This window comes from Clupea harengus, chromosome 3 (genome assembly GCF_900700415.2).
Source record: "Clupea harengus chromosome 3, Ch_v2.0.2, whole genome shotgun sequence".
Classification (NCBI taxonomy): Eukaryota; Metazoa; Chordata; class Actinopteri; order Clupeiformes; family Clupeidae; genus Clupea; species Clupea harengus.
Window position 1 is genome coordinate 31,531,168 of NC_045154.1, and position 17,770 is coordinate 31,548,937.

A 17,770-nucleotide genomic window follows, 5' to 3' on the forward strand; every position below is an offset into this window, starting at 1 on the left:
AAGATCACCAGCCACGAACCTCACCGCACGTTACTGGTCTACATGTATAGAATTCCTCATCAACCGCGGGAATCCTTAAACTACAAAACAGCATAGCATCCTGGTCAAAGTACTGACGGCATTAAAAATAATAAAGTACCCCGAACCTATTGGCTCTTTGCCTACGCAAGGGACGAATCATAATACGGCTTATATGTGAGCTTTAGGGCTGGTTGGATGTCAACACATGCACGTGGCTGGTCCAGGGAACAAGGGTGGAGCCTCAAGGCCTGCCTCTGTTATTCAGCATCTCATACTTTGGTTGAATATGGACAACTTACCTGCCATTGAATTATTCTGGTGATTAGAAATCACATAGAATAGATCACGTAATCACAGTTGAGCGAGAGCATTCATGTGGGTGGCTTACCTTTGTCCACACAGAGATAACATATCAGAGGTATATGATGGTACCCTTAGGTCATGGGAAACTTTGCATTTTGATCTTGAATATGGATCATTGTTAAATTGCCGCCAGAGTTGTGTGTTATGGGATGAGAATAAAGTTTCATTTCATTTCATTTCATTTCATTACAGTCAATCAATTCAAGAACTAACATTCAATGTGTGGTGGATGATTATCTTCTCAAAACATGTAATCTACTCTCCCTCAGTTCACAAAACATTCAAGAACATTCTCTATAGGAAGTTTAGTAATTACTGAGATTGGAGAATTAGTGGATGATGATGTACTCTGCATTTAAGAATATATATTAAGAATATTGGTCTAAGCTGTAATGGTTTAAAAAGCTTCTAATTGTGTCATGTTAATGACACATCACATTCGATAGTATTAGCTCAGTACACTATGTGTGAATGAAACATAATGCGGTAGCAAGTATTACCAAGTTTATTTAAGTATACCAACATTTATCAGCATTTACTTCCCAATGTGTTCACACATGGCACCACAGACAAGGAAGATCAACATTTTAGTTATAAAAACATACCTTCATTAAAATGTCTTCCTACTGCAGTGACCGGGGTGTTCCCAGTAATATCCTAGTTCATACTGACAAACTGTCAATAGTCTACATGAAAAAAGTAAAGTGCATGGTAAGTTGTCCCCCTTGATGGCTTTAGTGTTCTAGCTGAAATTATTGCGATTAGTTCTGTGTGAGACAGACTGGTAGGAGTTGGTTCCTCTACAGCTCAATGCGTTGCTGCTCCTGCTGCTGCTCCTGCTGCTGCTCCTCCTGCTGCTGCTCCTCCTGCTGCTGCTCCTGCTGCTGCTGCTGCTTCATCTCGTGGACCTTCTCCTGCAGTGCTTGGGTCATGAAGTTGAAGCTGTCAGCCTTCAGGTGGCGTCCAACCTGCTGTTTCAGCCCAATGCCCAGATACTCCTCCCCAGCACCGTATGTTGGCCAATGGGTCAGACCAGGCCCGTTGGGGGATCTAAAGAAGGAAATCAAGAGCGTGAATGTGCGCGTGCGCGCACACACACACACACACACACACACACACACACACACACACACACACACACACAACCAATGTAACAGTAATATCTGTTACAAGCCATGGCAACCAATGGTATTCCATAGCAAGAAGTGGATAGCTGATAAACACTATGTAAATTATATGATAATGAAATTACCCAGTCCGTGCAAAGTTGCCCCAGTATGCCATCATGGTTCTACACAACTCAACTTCTTCCTCAGTGAAAGTGCCTTACAGTGAGAACAGAGACAGGTACAGCAAGGAGATTCATTATTAGACTTTTTTCCCCCAGTTCAACCATATTCATAAAATCATAAAATCCTTTCATAGATACATTTTGTATAATCCCACTAAGAGATTAGAGAACGTGTGTAGAGAATGCCATGGAAGCTTTAAACTTTACCATTCAGGTTAATATGGCCGTTACAGAAGCAGCCTCCAAATACAAAGGCAATCTCGTCTCCGTGGTCTGCTCTGACGAAGCTGGGACGCCTCTCTGCAAGAATGCTTGGGGGGTGCTGGAACTCATATGCAAAAACTGGTGCTCCTGAATCTGTGGGAAGAAATCTGAATTTAAAACTAGACGTTTTTTCCTCCTGCGCGCTTTCTGTGCATGTGTGTGTCTGCCAGTTTGTTCATACATGCGTGTTTCCGTGTCCCTACATTATGCTTTTAAATTATTTTAAGGAGAATAAATGGTTATAAAATTTTGTTTCATACTTGGAACATAACACGTTTTTTTTCACGCGTTCCTTGTTCCCGTGAAAGCATGGTATTGGAATTTGAATGAAAGAAATAGATGCTACAAATCACAGGTAAGTCTCTAACCTCTGTGAGCATTTGATAGCATGATAGCAGGAATGGTGAAAAGTATGTCTCCAAAGAATTCTGTGAAACTGTCTCTGTTTTTGATGCGATCCTCTCCACTCCCTATGAACTCGTTCAAGATCAAATCAGTGCTGAATTTGCCGTCAGGCTGAAAAATAAAGATTAACTTCACCTCTATACACCTCAGTAAAATCAGAATCAGAGTTTTATGGTGACATTCCACTAGGCACATTTTAATACCAGAGATACTGTGCGTAGTGCATAGTACATAGATATCTCTGCTAACAGAGATACTGTATATATCATCATATATTCACTTTGCCTGGTGTTCAGCATAATTTGAGGCTAGATACTTACGTAAAAGAGGTCAAAAAAGTTTTTGATTGTGTCACGATCCATCCCGTCCACCCAGTCAGGTGGTAACATGAACTGAAATCACATACATAGCATTTTCATCTTCTCATACCAAGACATCTATTTAAAACATTGCACATTTCTTATATATCCTGCTGAATATATACATGTATGCTCATGTTAGCTTTACAACATATTCTGAAATGTGAAAAGTAGAATGTATGCATTTGTACAACTGAGTTCACTTACTGCAGGTAGTAACCAGCCACATTCATGGTTGTTAATACCATTAATTAATGGCACCTTGTTGAACTCATGAGACTCAAGAAGGTCTGCCACTTGCTTTGGTAGGAAATGTCCATCCTTCACCACTCCAAAGATCAACTGTTTATTCTGTAAAAAAGAGGAAAAGGTTGAAGAAAATATGAAATTCTGAATTACTTTTTCAAAAGAATTGTAAATCCTTCCAGAGCAAGAGCTACTCTCAAATGCAATTAAATATTTCACACACAAAAAATGAGGCCTCTCTCACTTCCATGTAGTAAAGACTGTAAAAAAAGGGCTCTGATATCTCACCTCCTGTGTAAATTTCACAATGTCCTCAGCTGACAACTGCATCACACAATCCACAATATGGTATGGCTTGGTGCCTTCACAGTTTGTCGCATTGGCCACAATCTAAGGAAATAATGAAAACAACTTTTGGAATACAGGCTGCATTTAAGGCAATCTCTCAATAATTATATCTCCTAGTGAATAACATGGTGAAGATGGGCTGAAAATAATAACCATTGCCGTGGCGATAGGATTAGTGTTGACGATGGAAAACATAGTTGCTGTGCCACTCTCTGCTATAGCACGGTGGAAAAGACCAGTACTCAGCGGGGAAAGAACCTGGTGTGAAGACAAACAGCATTCATCAGTGCATACGTCTACAAAATGCAACAGTCACATTGAGCCATTTTTAATGCACATTAGACGTTTTGAAATTTAACAGATAAACTAATTTCAGTGTTGACTCAAAAAGTCACTCCACCCTCAACTCCACTGCACAAAATTATGATTTTTAGATTAAACAATGAGAATAGAATTAAACAATACTGATATGTGCTTCAACTCCTTGTAACTAATGCAAAGGGGACGCAAGCCAGGCTTAGGGTTTCAACACCTTATCATCATCATCATCATCATCATTGTTTATTCAGGGAGAAATTGACTGAGCACAGGGCTCTTTTGCAGCAATGCCCTGATTGAGGCCACATAGTACAGAAGAACAATACATAAACAAACCACAACAAAACGAAACAGACAAAATACATTTAAAAAAAAAACACACACCAAACAACTCAGAAATTAAGCATAAAAAATAAATAAATAAAATAACATAAAGTAAAAAAATTAAATCAGAGAATCATTCAAAACAACAACATTGAGGCACATCCTTATTATCTAAAAGGCTCTTAAATTGGTTGACAGACAAATACTTGGTTAATTTCAACTCCACTTGAATAGTGTTCCATTTATGGGAAGCAAAGAACTTAAAAGCTATTTTACCTATATTAGTTTTTGTAAGGGGGATTTCAAGGGAGATGAGGCTCTGTGACCGTGTATTATGACAGATGGATTTTAATTTTAAAAGTGACATGAGATAATTAGGCAGTTTTCCCACTAAGGCTTTATAAACAAATAAAAGACAGTGTTTTTCCCTCCTGTCTGCTAGAGGGGACCAACCAACATTCTTGTATAAGTTACAGTGGTGGGTCCTGAAAGCGTCTCCTGTAACAAAGCGAATAGCACTATGGTAAACAGAGTCCAGGAGTTTTAAGGTAGAGGGTGCAGCATACATGTAAACAATGTCACCATAGTCAAGAACTGACAAAATTGTTGATTGCACTATTTCCATTCGGTTTTCAAAAGTAAAACAAGATCTTATTCTATAAAGAGCACCCAGTTTAATTTTAACCTTCTTAGCTAGGTCAAGAACATGTGATTTAAATGACAGCCTATCATCTAGCCAGATACCTAGGTATTTATAGCAAGGAACTTGCTCAATATTAGTCCCAGAACGGGTGCATATCCTATGGGTGGAGGGGACATTATTTCTACCATTGGAGAAAATCATGAATTTAGTCTTAGACTCATTCAGCATCAATTTGAGGGACTTTAGGGAATCCTGTACACAATCAAAAGCATGTTGAAGGTTTGAAACTGCTTGATCTATAGAGGGCGCTGAGGCATACAAAATTGTATCATCGGCATAAAAATGGACTTTGCAATGTTCTAGATGGTCACAGATATTATTAATGTAAAGTGAGAACAATACCGGGCCTAAAATAGAGCCCTGAGGGACACCAGAATTAATTACTAGGGCCTCAGATGTAAGGCCTGCAACATCTATACATTGTGTTCTACCCGTGAAGTAGTTTTTGAACCATCTGAGGGAGACATTATCAAATCCCAGGGAGTTCAGTTTGCCAAAAAGTATCTCATGGTTTACTGTATCAAAAGCTTTCGACAGGTCAATAAATAAAGCGGCACAACATTGTTTCTTGTCTACAGCAGAGGCTATGTCATTTACCACAAGGGTTGTTGCAGTAATGGTACTGTGGCCAGCTCTGAAACCTGATTGAAAGGGGCATAAAATTGAGTTTAAAGATAGAAAAGAGCTAATTTGCTCATTTACAAAGGATTCCAACATTTTGGCTAGGCATGGGAGCTTGGAGATCGGCCTATAATTGTTCATATCATTTGGGTCTCCCCCTTTATGAAGGGGCACCACTAATGCAGATTTCCAGATGCTAGGAATGTAGCCAGAAAAAAGTGATAGATTAAAAATGTGGGTCAGGGGTCTGGCTATAATGGGGGCAGCAAGCTTCAAGAGACGTGGGTCTAACTGGTCTGCACCCACTGAGCTCTTCATACATTTAGAATTACGAAGAGCAGAGAGGACTTCATGCTGTTGTATTGGTCTAAAAGAGAAGGATGTGGTTGGGTCGGTTCCCAGTGACCTGGCATCAACAGTGAAGTTATCTAGCACTCCATCCGGTACATCAGGGAAATTAGAAAGGTCAAACAAAGTGCCGCATTGGATAAAATGGTTATTGAAAGCATTACAAACTTCCTTAGGATCATTAATTGCTTTATCTTCCAGCATGATCTGCTGGGGTAGTGTAGGTGGGGAAACCCCTTTAAGAGACTTAACTGTTTTCCAGAATTTTGTTGGATTACTACCACAAGCAGACAAATGATTCACAAAGTATTTGGATTTGGCCATTTTTACCAGATGTGTGCATTTGTTACGAAGGTGTCTAAAAGATTGCCAAGCTGCAGCAGAGCCAGTGGATCTTGCTAATGCCCAGGCCTTATTTCTATTAGTAGTGGCCTCACTTATATCATGAGTAAACCAGGGATTAAAACGATTTTTTATCCTACATTTCTTAAAAGGTGCATGTTTGTCAGTGACAGCATGAAAAACCGACAGGAAATGACTCAAGGCAACACCTACGTCCGGAATAAGCTCTATAGAGGTAGGATTGCTGGATAGCAAGTCAAATAAAAATGCCTGATCGTCAAGATTTTTGAGGGACCTTTTATAAACAATTAAAGGGGCAGCACCCTTTCTCCGTCCATCCCTGATGCAGCCCACTGGACAGTGATCACTAAAATCCAAGGGAAACACACAGGTGTGCAGGTAGTGCTGTGGCCTATTAGTAAGAATGAGATCTAACAGAGATGAGTTACTTGGGATTTTCATATTTGGGCGGGTGGATTCAGTAACCAATTGGGTAAGATTTGACTCTAAGCACAGGTCTTGAAATTCATTGGCTACAGGTGAGAACCAATCTAGGTTAAAATCGCCTAATATGACAGTTTCGCAGCTAGACACAGAAGAAATTTTTTCAGAAAGACTCTGTAATGCTTCTGGGACAGCAGAGGGAGGTCGGTAAACACCCACAATGACGATAGGATAGTCACCCAGATTAATATTTACGGCTAACAGCTCAAATTGGCCCGGGAGGGAAGTGGAGATGCGTACAGAACAGTTTAAGTTGTTTTTCACAAACATGGCAACACCACCCCCACGTTTAGCTCTATCAGTTCTAAAAACATTATAACCAACAATTGCAATATCTGAGTCCTTGATATTAGGATTTAACCAAGATTCCGATATGACAGCCACGTCAGGATCAGAGTTGGTAATCCAAATTTTTAAAAAGTCCATTTTTTGGAGCACGCTCCTGGCATTTATGTGTACAACACCCAGACCTTTACGAGCCTTAAACTGAAATAGCGAATCAGACACATTCACAACATTGGAGCAATCGGCACCGACAGACGCACATCCAGCCGCAGCATTGGATATTACATTGTCAACACCGGTTGGCCTAAAAGATTCAACCTCAGGGTTAAGTAAAGCAGTCTTGTGTAATACATTTGGGCATTGTTGTGGCCAAACATGTAGTAAGCCAAACATGCCTTATGTAGTTCTTTGATAGACATGTTCATTGCTCATGAAATAAATGAAGTAGATATTAAAGATATTCTACATGAATTGGGTAAAAATAAGTTTGATTGTGGCCGTCACAGAGATATGTAAATATCTATGATTTACATTACAAGGCTGTTGAGACCACAGAGACTAAGATTCAGGCATTTATGACAGATGACAAAATCCCAAAGTATGAGCATTGGAGCCTCACTAGCAGTGACACGCTAACGCCCCCGGCGGACTCTCCGAATATGGTGACGGAGGACGGGTCTCCTCCAAAGCTGTGGATGTTCTCCTGGACCCACTGCAGCGCGGCCACCTGGTCCAAAAGGCCCGTGTTTCCCGGGGCGTTCTCATCCCCAGTGCTGTGTAGGAAACAGAACAGGACAGCTGTAGGTGTGAGGGCCTGAATCTGAGGTGTACAGTACTGCAAACACACTGGAACAGCGGCTTACACGTTAGAAAACAGTAAAGAAATGAAGGGTTTTCTGTTGAAAGACACATTACTTTCTCAATGTGTGAAATGATGTGTGATACTTTAAAAAAATTAGATATTTTCAGTACTAAGTCTCATGAATAGGCGTTTGAACGAGGGCGAGAACACATCCAATAAGTGATGACGCTCATTATGAATACATCATTAAAAAGTGAACCAGTCAACATGGCCATATGTCTAAAGCAACTACTGTAACTGGAAAATAGTTAGAGGTTGCATTATCCTCTTAAATTAGGTTTAAAGTACAAATAGATGAATCACCTGAAAAATCCCAGAATTCCCAACCTGTACTGGATTACCACCACAACCACATTCTGATAGGCTGCCAGGACAGATCCATCAGTCATGGAAGCACTTCCCAAAGAAAACCCTCCTCCATGTATCCATAGCATGACCTGTGTGACACCGACACTACATATTACTACGGAAGACACTTACAGCTTGCTGCAGGGCTCTCAAGTTTTGAAGACAGGCAAGAGTGACATATCCCACCCCGCCCCCCCTGGCCACGCCCCCGCCCGCCCCCATTCCACCCGCCTCGCCCCTGCCGTATGCCCACAGACCAGCCCAACCCCCACCCCCCATATTATTAGTGTTTTGTTGTTGTTAATAATAATTGCTCAGACCTGCAGAAAAGATTTGACACATGGCACTGACAATTCAACCAATTACAAAGTATTTATTCAATTTGGGAGAGAGAGAGAATTATGACTTGTGTTGTTTATTGTAGGTGTTTGTTGCCTTTTTGGACTCTTTTATCATTTTTGGTGTTGGTTCCCATTATATATGCCATAGTCATAGAATTGGATGTATTAATTAGGAAAAATGGTATTCATGAACATTGTAGTCAACCTTATTCATTTAAATGTACCTTGACCTCTTGCACACTCATCTCTGCAGTCACTGGCAAGTAAAAGTTTTTGACTGTGCTGGTGACTTCAGTGCCTGCTGTTTGGCCTGATGCCCTTACTGCCTATGTGCCTTGTCACATCCCGCACACCTGGATGGGCACAGGAGTTCTCTTGGCGGCAGATAGAGCACCAGTAATATGAGCTGGTGCTTCCTACAGTAATACATGGCCATTTAGAGGTCCATTCACTATTAAAAGAGGTCTTGTATGTGGCTGCTCCTGGGACTTTTCTCCCTTTTGTTCTAGCCATCTCCTCCACTGTTTCTTCCACCATCTCTTCCACCGTCTCTTCCTCCTCCACCTGCACTGTCTCTTCCTCCTCCACCTGTACTGTCTCTTCCTCTTCCACCTGTACTCTCTTCCTCTTCCACCATCTCCTCTAGGCTCCTCTAATGTGTTTACGACCTTCTCTGGGCCTAATCTGGCCTTTTTAGGGGCCTTTCGTCTTTAGGCGAAGGACAGGATGCTTATTTGTTTTTTTTACCTGACATCTTTGAAAGACAGATGCAATGATTAATGCATCCATGGCCAGGATATTTATAACATGCTAGTATGCCTAATGAGCTCGCGATTCACAACTTCAGCAGGCGTGAATAGAATGTTCAAGCAAACACATTTACAAAAAATAATGCCCATAACATTATTGAATATTAAGGGCTGCCTAATATTCGTTCGAATTATAGGCTATATATATATTTTTAATAGGCCTACTCGAATTTATTATAGCCTATTAACGAAGTTCGGAGTCAAAGCTATAGTGAAAAGGCAGGCTGTAAAACTGTGTTGGCTACAAACACTCATTAAAAACTGATGCTAATTATCTAGGAAATATTCTCTAACTGCAGTCAAGTTGTCATTGCTTGTGTCAAACCATTGTGAATTTGTTGTAACATTAAAACAGGAGACGATGCTCGGAGCTCCAGTGGTTTTCTCAGGTAAACGAAATTTTCGGAAGATCAGTCGCCCGCAATTCCAGGATGCTTTATTTTCATTGGTTGCTGGATTAAATCTTACCCGCAAGAGATACGTTTTTTCTGATTGGCTATTGTATAGCCCATTTTTTTTAATTGGCTGATAAGTGGCACCTCACGGCAAAACTCGGGGAGACGTGCTTGATTCCTCCATGGTGAGGGCAGCGCGGCCAGGTCATGTTTGCGCGCTGCGTCACATTAAATAGCCTAGAGTTTTTTTTCAGCGTGAGAAATACAATGTGTGGCGGGAGTGCGTGACTAAAGACCGAAATGAGTGACTGTCACGCTCAATGCGTGACACTTGAGAGCCCTGGCTTGCTGTGTACGTGACCAAAGCACTAGCAACAATTTATGATATTCACCATGATAACAGAGCGTCAGTCAATACAGAACAGTCTTCATAAGTTTGAGGGCAACACTAATGATTTTGTAGGGACAAGGACATCAGCCACCAAAGCCTGAGGTGGCTGTTTTGTAATTTCACTTACAGGTAACATTGCATCTTGCGCAGGCTGAGCAGGAGTGTAAACATTGAGATATAGGCAGTCCTCAGACACCTCAGGGATGTCCACGATCATGCCGACCATCCCCAAAAGGTCTTCGGATAGCTGTCTGTCTTGCAAACACCTTAAGGAGACACCAATTAAAAATACATATTTTAGTAAATGTATGTCTTGCAGCAAGGGGGACTGTGATAACTGGGATGATCGTGTGTGGATAAAACACAAGCCCCTGGCCGAAATATGTCCATGGCAGTTTAATTGAAGTTTCAGCGTGAAATGTAAGTAACATCTGTTTATTAAAAAAAAAAAAAGTTTGGCTACATGTTAGTTAAATACGCACCGTTACCGCGACTATCACTTAAATAACATTCAAACAACATATTTAAACTATACTACTAAACTATACTACTCTGTAGGTCCGCCCTATATTTTTATTTTGAACCCGTAGGCCTACTGTCAGTATTAACTTTAAGGTTTTCTTCTCTTGGACATGAACTGAAAGTGGACACATGAAAGTGGACGCTTGATTAATTAAAAATACTGTGGATGTTCTAAGAACATATTTTCTTTCTTGTAAAAGAAGCTGATTTTTCTTTGTATCAGCCTATGCTTTGTAAACTGTGATGTTGTGCATTTCCATTATAGGTCTGTAGGCTAAATTTGCATAATGACAAGGAGATTTTTCTTTATAAAACACTGAGCAGAGGGCAGGGTTTATTCTTAAAACTTGGTATCCTCAATTTTCTTTTCTAAGGTTACATTGTGCTGTTGACTCACAGAATACGCTTAAGTAAAAGCCATCTTATTGATGTCTCTTTCTGTTGTCTTCATCTGCACATTTGGCATTTAGGTAATCCAAAAGTAACGGTTACATTACTTTAATATTGTGATACTTGGAATAGATTACTGAATAAAAGTTAACAGGTAATCAGTAATTGTATGGGAATACATTTTTAAAGTAACCCTCCCAGCCCTGGTCTTGCTTCATCACATATCATTATATTGATTTGCTAACACATTACCCGTTTTTGATGTATTAATACACTAGCATTTAAAATCCACTTTGTAGCCTACTGCAATTGTTCTGGTGCTCAGAACCTTGATGTGTATTCTGAGTGTGACCCCAACCTACATTGGAGGCATTTGGGTGGCATCCCTGATTCCCTCCCATCCTTGCACAGGTTGCGGTGGAGCCAGCCGTAGGTTTCCCACTGGTGGCTGGGCAAAAGGCACACTCAGGTAGGCATGAACCAAGGTTGTCTTTCCTCGGACACGGATGTAGTTCCCCTTAAGGTCTCCCAGTTTGGTGTGGATTAGTGGTCCTATGTTGATCAAAGACGAGGAGAAGTTATTCAGTTCATTTCCACTGATGTCATTGATAAAAGTGGCATTACAATGCATTTGTCAACATTCATTGCTGTAACATCATGTTCTTCTCAGCCTTTGCCATCATCTAGCAAACTGGAAACTGAAACTAGATTTATCCTCGCTGCATGTTTTCACCTTGATCGGCTGTTTGTTCCTATTGTAGCCAGGGGCGGCGCTAAGGGGTGCTCTAGCTCCCCCTGGATTAGCCATAGTACCCCCAAGAAAATAATGGTTTATTTATAATTGTTATTTAATTTCATTCTGCGTTATTTATTGTGTGATAATAATATTTAACTCACAAAAGAAATAATAACAGATTGAAATTAACAGATTGTTTTAGACACAGTGCAATAAGTGCACAGTCATAACCTTTGACCCAATTTTCACTTCAACCCTCCACCACTACTGAGGGTGCTAACCATGGTGCTAGCAGTATCAGTGACATTAGCATGAACGCTCAGGATGGTCCGAGAAGACCAAAACTCCAGAAATATTCACCTCGCATGTTTGGAGTCCAACAAAGGAGTTTTTGTAAAAGCTGTTTGGAACAGTTTGCGTGGTTGGAGTACAATGTAACTAAGGTATTGTTAGCTGTGTTGTTAGTAATGAAAGCTGTCTGATGTGTTGCATGCATCGATTGCCCTGTGTCGCTGAATACTCGTTTCGGTTGATTAGCAACGAAGATGCCCTTTTTTGCCGAAGATTTTTGACTTTTTGGCTTTTTCCTCTTTTTTGGATTTTTTTGGAGCCGCCTTAAACAATCAGAGACTCTTTAGAATAGGACAAGCAGTCTGTCTGTGTGCTAGGTATGAAGGTTCTATGTGATTATTGATGATTGTGAACTGAAATAATATATACCTTTTTAACTCATTTCTGACTCTTTGACTTAATTCTATCTGCTATTCCAAGATTAATTTAACTCTGACATGGTAGTGGTCACCTGGCGCCGAACTTTAACGCTCACTACCACAAGTGTTTTAAAGTAAGTTAAGTATTTGGGATTGCGGACTCTATAACATGCTGTATGCATCTTGTCAGTGACCGTCGCAAGATGTGCGCGTCCGTCGGAAGTAGCCTTGATATGATAATAATACAATCAGTTTGTTTAGCGCTTTTCATGGGCCGCAAAGACGCTTCAGAGAGCAAACATGTAAACAGATGATAGACGATATGGTGGGGAGTTGTTGTAATAGAGAACCATGTGACACATATGCTATTACTCTCATTTCATAGCACCCTCGCTAAAACGCCAAGCTCCCCTAAAGCACCTGCAGAAAAAAATGTCTGGCGCCGCCACTGATTGTAGCCGTGTTCGTTTGTATTGCATAACCACGGTCTTTTATTTGAATAAAAGTAGATGTCCTACCGAACATTTTGATTTCAAATGACACAAATGCTTATGTTTCTGATAGAAATAAACAATAACTTGCAAACACTAAATGGCGTTCTGGTGCATTAGGTCAGCAATAAATGGCAACATGAGAATTGCAATCCGATTAAGAGAGACTCTCTCACTTTCCCGACGACCATACTTACCATTATGTGCTGTCGATGAACTCAAATGTAGAACAAGTGCAGTGAGTAACAGGTTCAAAATAGATTTCATTATGCTAAGATTACGTTTGAATCCTGAAAGCTCTGGTCGTGCGCACCTTACAGAGGAGTTCTTAAGGACGCGGAGTTACTCAACAGCCCTAAAAGTAACTGCTCCGCCTCCAGACCCATATTTGGCAGATCTTTCTCAAGTCGCTTGGAAATGGGTAGCCTAGGCAAATCCTAAAAGGGGGCGCTATCGGTAGGCTGGCGTGTTGTGATTGCCCCTGTGCCCTTTGCCAAATGTTTTACTCCGATCATATCATATCAACACAAGGCAACAGACGGTCAAAGTGCTGAAGCGTTCTTAAAAACACTGATGAAAGGCATGATTTGGTACGACGGCACACACAACAGCTTTACCCACATCTGAAAAACATATAGCCTACACAATCAAACAGGTGCTCGGCGGCGACCTGACATTTACAATGACAATTATAACAACCTGTTTAATAAGGGCACGGCAGCTTGAATAATGGAAGTTGTGCAGGAAACGTTATCGCCATGTCCCTGTTGTAGTGGTCATCAGCGTGTAGGCGATGATGAGCTATATGACAAGGCAAAACGTCTGTCTGACCACTACAACAGGGACATACCGTTTCCTGCACAACTCCTATCATTCAGGGACTTTTTTTAGAGCAGAGATTGCTCAGCAGTCCTCAGTCTCCCAATTTGCCAAGATGCTGATTGTGGATTATCACTCTGTAACATGCACCTTCGGTAAGGTGTGCACTGCCCTGCTATTGTTTCTGACATCTATGACAGTGGCAACAGCCGACTGATCCTTTTCCAAATTGAAACCCATTATGACCTACCTGAGGGGCAGCATGGGACAGGAGAGGCTGAATGGGCTGGTTATCCTGTCCATTGAAAAAGCATATCATGCATCACCAATTTTATGTTTGGAAGGGATCGTTCGGCTTGCAGGTGTGCTGTGCCTCTGGTTGTGCTCAGTGACGTAGGTCTTGACGTTCAGATATCGTATCGTCTCGTCATGTGATCAAATAGAGACTTGATATTGGACAACAAGATACAGCAATCATCTCTGCATATCTGCATATGACAAAAATACCAAAGAAAATGAGAAATTATTTATTAAATTGAAGTTTTTAAAAAAATAGTTTCTATATGTATAAAATTGTGTTATAGACTGCTGATCAAATAGAGACTTGACATTGGACAACAAGATTGAGCAATCATCTCTGCATATCTGCATATGACAAAAATACTAGTGCTGTCAAACGATTAAAATATTTAATCGCGATTAATCGCATTTATGTCATAGTTAACTCAAAATTTTTATCTATTCTAAATGTCCCTTCGTTTATTTATTTTTTCCATCATTTATTTTTATTTTAATGCCCTTATCAACATGGAAAAGTGGATTGGCTTGCTTTATGCAAATGTTTTATTTAATTGAAAACCAATATTGCCAAACAGGGCGGTACAAAATAAAATTATAAAGTGCACATTTCAGGTAAACAAGGACTCAGCCTATAGTGCAGTTAAATCATGGCTTAATATTATCTTTTTTTCAAGTTTGCTGGGAACATAGCCCTCAGGCCTCTTATTTCAGAAACATTGAACCGTAACAGTTAGGTTACCAATAAAAGGTAAGCCTACTACTTCTTTGCTTTCAGTCAGCTGCCTGTTGACAGTTTCAGACAACAGTGAAGCTCGCTTCTTTTGCTCAACACAACTTTTAAAAGTAAACTTTCCATTCAGAAGCTTTTTATCATCCATTTCGCCGTATCGCGCTCACCATTCACTCAAACCGTAACGTTAGCCTACTACACAGTTTGCAAGGCCAAAAAGAATGTTAATCTAATTTTTTTTTTAAATCGCGTTAAAATGGGTTTGCGTTAACGCCGTTAATAACGCGTTAAACTGACAGCACTAAAAAATACCAAAGAAAATGAGAAATTATTTATTAAATTGAAGTTTTTTTTAAATAGTTTCTATATGTATAAAATTGTGTTATAGACTGCTGATCAAATAGAGACTTGACATTGGACAACAAGATAGAGCAATCATCTCTGCATATCTGCATATGACAAAAATACCAAAGAAAATGAGAAATTATTTATTGAATTGAAGTTTTTTTTAAAATAGTTTCTATATGTATAAAATTGTGTTATAGACTGCTGATCAAATAGAGACTTGACATTGGACAACAAGATACAGCAATCATCTCTGCATATGACAAAAATACCAAAGAAAATGAGAAATTATTTATTAAATTGAAGTTTTTTTTAAATAGTTTCTATATGTATAAAATTGTGTTATAGACTGCTACTGACTATACCCTATACCCCCCCGACAGACAGAACCATTTCCAGGGCATATACAGTGCCTTCCAAATGTCTTTACTGTTTATCCTCCTGGTCTTCCACTCAAAGTATTCACAAAAAGTAAAATTGTTGACAGAATTTTTTTTTATAAGAAATATTTTTCTCCAAAACATGAGTGCCACAATTATTGGCACCCCTAGAAAATCTTATAATTAAAATCTAACTGGAGTATATTTCCAGTCATGTTATACGTTTTTAAGTTCACCTGTTTGAATAGGAACTCCTCAGTGGTCAACCATGTCTTCCTGTTTCACTGGCGTATAAATATGAGGTGACAGGCCAAATTCCCTTAGTCATTCATCACTATGGGAAAAGACCCAAGAACACAGTGACGATGTGCGATGAAAAGTTGTTGAGCTGCACAAATCAGGAAATGTATATATATATATAAAAAAAAATCTCTAAATACCCATTTCCACTATCATGGCAAAAAGTTTAAAGCAACAGGAGATGTTAAGAATCAGCCTGGATGAGAACGTGTGTATACATTGACCACACGCACTGTGAAAAGGATGGTTCGACTGGCAAAAAAGAATCTCCAAGGATCAAGCTAGAGAATTGCAGAGGTTAGTTGAGTCTTGGGGTCAGAAAGTCTCCAAAACTACCCTCAGACGCCACCTACATCATCAAGTTGTTTTGGAGGGTTGCCAGAAAAAAGCCTCTGCTGTCAATCAACAACAAACTGAAGTGCCTACAGTTTGCCAAATGTTACTGGGACTTTCAATGGGACCGGGTTATATGGTTAAATGAGACCAAAATAGAGCTTTCTGGCAAAAAAACATCAAAGGTGGGTTTGAAGTAGACAGAAGGATAGTCATACAAAAAAGCACCTCATACCCACTGTGAAGTTTGGTGGCAGATCTTTGATGTTGTGGGCCTGTTTTTCTTTCAAAGCCCCTGGACATCTTGTTAGGATACATGGTATCATGGACTCCATCAAATACCAGCAGATATTAAATGAAAACCTTTAATATGACATTTAATACATGTCATCTTTGTTCACAGGTGTGTTTGCATACCGTCCCTGTAAGCTACTTGAGTTGGGCTGGAGTAATATCTCTCTCATCAGGGAGAAGCCGTCCTGTACAGTACTGGTAATGTTCGCAATGTTTGTGTTGATCTGAGTCATGATGTCAGAGTTGCGTCTGGAATTCTCCTCCATTAACGCCAACATCCGCCTCTTTATTTGTAGATCCTCTTCCTCTAGGGGGGTAGCCAGCACCTTCCTCTTGTGGTCCCCTCTGTGGTTGTTCAGCTTTGCCTTGGATACATTTAAAACAAAATCACATTATTATGCAAACGTTTAAGTCCAAAGCTATGTTATAAATTGTGTATTAAAGCACCTACACAAAACAAGCATCGGACTTTAAACTGTGTGCACATCAAACAGTAAGGGACATAGCATATAGCTAGCTCGCTAAGCTTGGAATCATGAGCCTACATGGAGCAAATCTGTGCGCTGCTTTACAACCACAGGAGGAAGATTATCTTCTGACTCTGGAGAGGACTGCGGCGAGTAGTCTTCGAGGTCCTCCAGGCCACCCGCTTCGAGGAAGACGTCGATAGAGTGCGTAGCAGGCGAGCCACCCCAAATCTGCTCACATAGCTCAAAATATATCAGCACCACCCGCCCATGGCCACTTCGACGGCCATCGTCCACCGCATTCCTATAGCTTTTACGTATGTTTTTTATCTTGGAAGTGACCTGTCCTTTTGATATAGTTTTCACATCGTGAGGGAAATCCTTCTCCGTCAAGTCCTTCGGGTATTGCGCCTCAAACAGGTCCGTTATGTCTTCGTACTTCGACTTGCAGGACTCCCAGTCGACATCCACCTTTAGCTTACTCGATTTGTATTCCAGGGTGAGCCGCAACAGCAGTGCCACCTCCTCGTCTGTCCACACCAACATCTTGGAGCTTTCCTTTCCGTTCGCCATCTTCATTATTATTATTATTATTTTTGTTTTTGTCTTCTTCTTCTCCTTCTTCTTGTCGTCTTCTTCTTGTTCTACTTCTGCGGAGTTTGTATTCGGCGCGCATGCTTTATGCGCATGCTCCTTACAGCGCCACCAACAGGTCTGGCAGATATAGTTCAGCGGTTTCAGCGTTTCCATGTGTAGGCGGACATTTCTTGAAATGATGTCGTATTCACGAGATAAAAAGAAGTAAAAGCCGGAAAAAACTAACTCATTAAAGTAAACAATGCGCTCACACAGAATACAACATCATGTTTTGTGTCATAGCAGCCACAACAATACACTGTGTAACTTGAATTTGACCTTTTGTTAACCAGCAAATAGTTCACCTAGTTGGCCCGCCACAGCCGCTGTCGCAGAACCCTATTTTGGGCTTAGCTTTAGCCGTTAGCCTCCGTCCGTATTACATGCCCAGGGAATTCTCGCACACCATTGTTGTGTGTGTTTACATCC

At 40.5% G+C, this 17,770-nt stretch overlaps 2 protein-coding genes across 2 annotated transcripts; both read right to left on the reverse strand.

Moving 5' to 3' along the window:
- Nucleotides 1–875: 875 nt before the first annotated feature.
- Nucleotides 876–13,109, reverse strand: LOC105900429 (carboxylesterase 5A-like). The gene is made up of 13 exons (XM_031565390.2): nucleotides 12,935–13,109; nucleotides 11,163–11,352; nucleotides 10,016–10,154; nucleotides 7,908–8,041; nucleotides 7,362–7,515; nucleotides 3,451–3,555; nucleotides 3,238–3,339; nucleotides 2,911–3,054; nucleotides 2,665–2,736; nucleotides 2,308–2,455; nucleotides 1,883–2,032; nucleotides 1,637–1,709; nucleotides 876–1,434 (listed from the first exon to the last, which is right to left on the reverse strand). Exons 1-13 carry the CDS (start codon nucleotides 13,002–13,004, stop codon nucleotides 1,185–1,187), a joined length of 1,731 nt encoding a protein of 576 aa, XP_031421250.2. The 5' UTR covers nucleotides 13,005–13,109; the 3' UTR covers nucleotides 876–1,184.
- Nucleotides 13,110–16,295: 3,186 nt separating this feature from the next.
- On the reverse strand, nucleotides 16,296–17,310 carry LOC105900428. Its single transcript, XM_012827737.3, has 2 exons — nucleotides 16,784–17,310; nucleotides 16,296–16,603 (listed from the first exon to the last, which is right to left on the reverse strand). The coding sequence occupies exons 1-2, from the start codon at nucleotides 17,282–17,284 to the stop codon at nucleotides 16,322–16,324; spliced, it is 783 nt and encodes a 260-aa protein (XP_012683191.2). The 5' UTR covers nucleotides 17,285–17,310; the 3' UTR covers nucleotides 16,296–16,321.
- Nucleotides 17,311–17,770: the final 460 nt, after the last annotated feature.

Bases quoted from the DNA above. Each gene is read 5' to 3' on its own strand.
- LOC105900429 (XM_031565390.2), bottom strand. From the start codon at position 13,004: ATGAAATCTATTTTGAACCTGTTACTCACTGCACTTGTTCTACATTTG. The intron at 11,353-12,934 runs GTAAGTATGGTC...TGATCAACATAG, and splicing joins TTCATCGACAGCACATAATG to GACCACTAATCCACACCAAA. The intron at 2,456-2,664 runs GTAAGTATCTAG...TTTATTTTTCAG, and splicing joins ACTTTTTTGACCTCTTTTAC to CCTGACGGCAAATTCAGCAC.
- LOC105900428 (XM_012827737.3), bottom strand. From the start codon at position 17,284: ATGAAGATGGCGAACGGAAAGGAAAGCTCCAAGATGTTGGTGTGGACA. The intron at 16,604-16,783 runs GTAGGCTCATGA...AATGTATCCAAG, and splicing joins AGCGCACAGATTTGCTCCAT to GCAAAGCTGAACAACCACAG.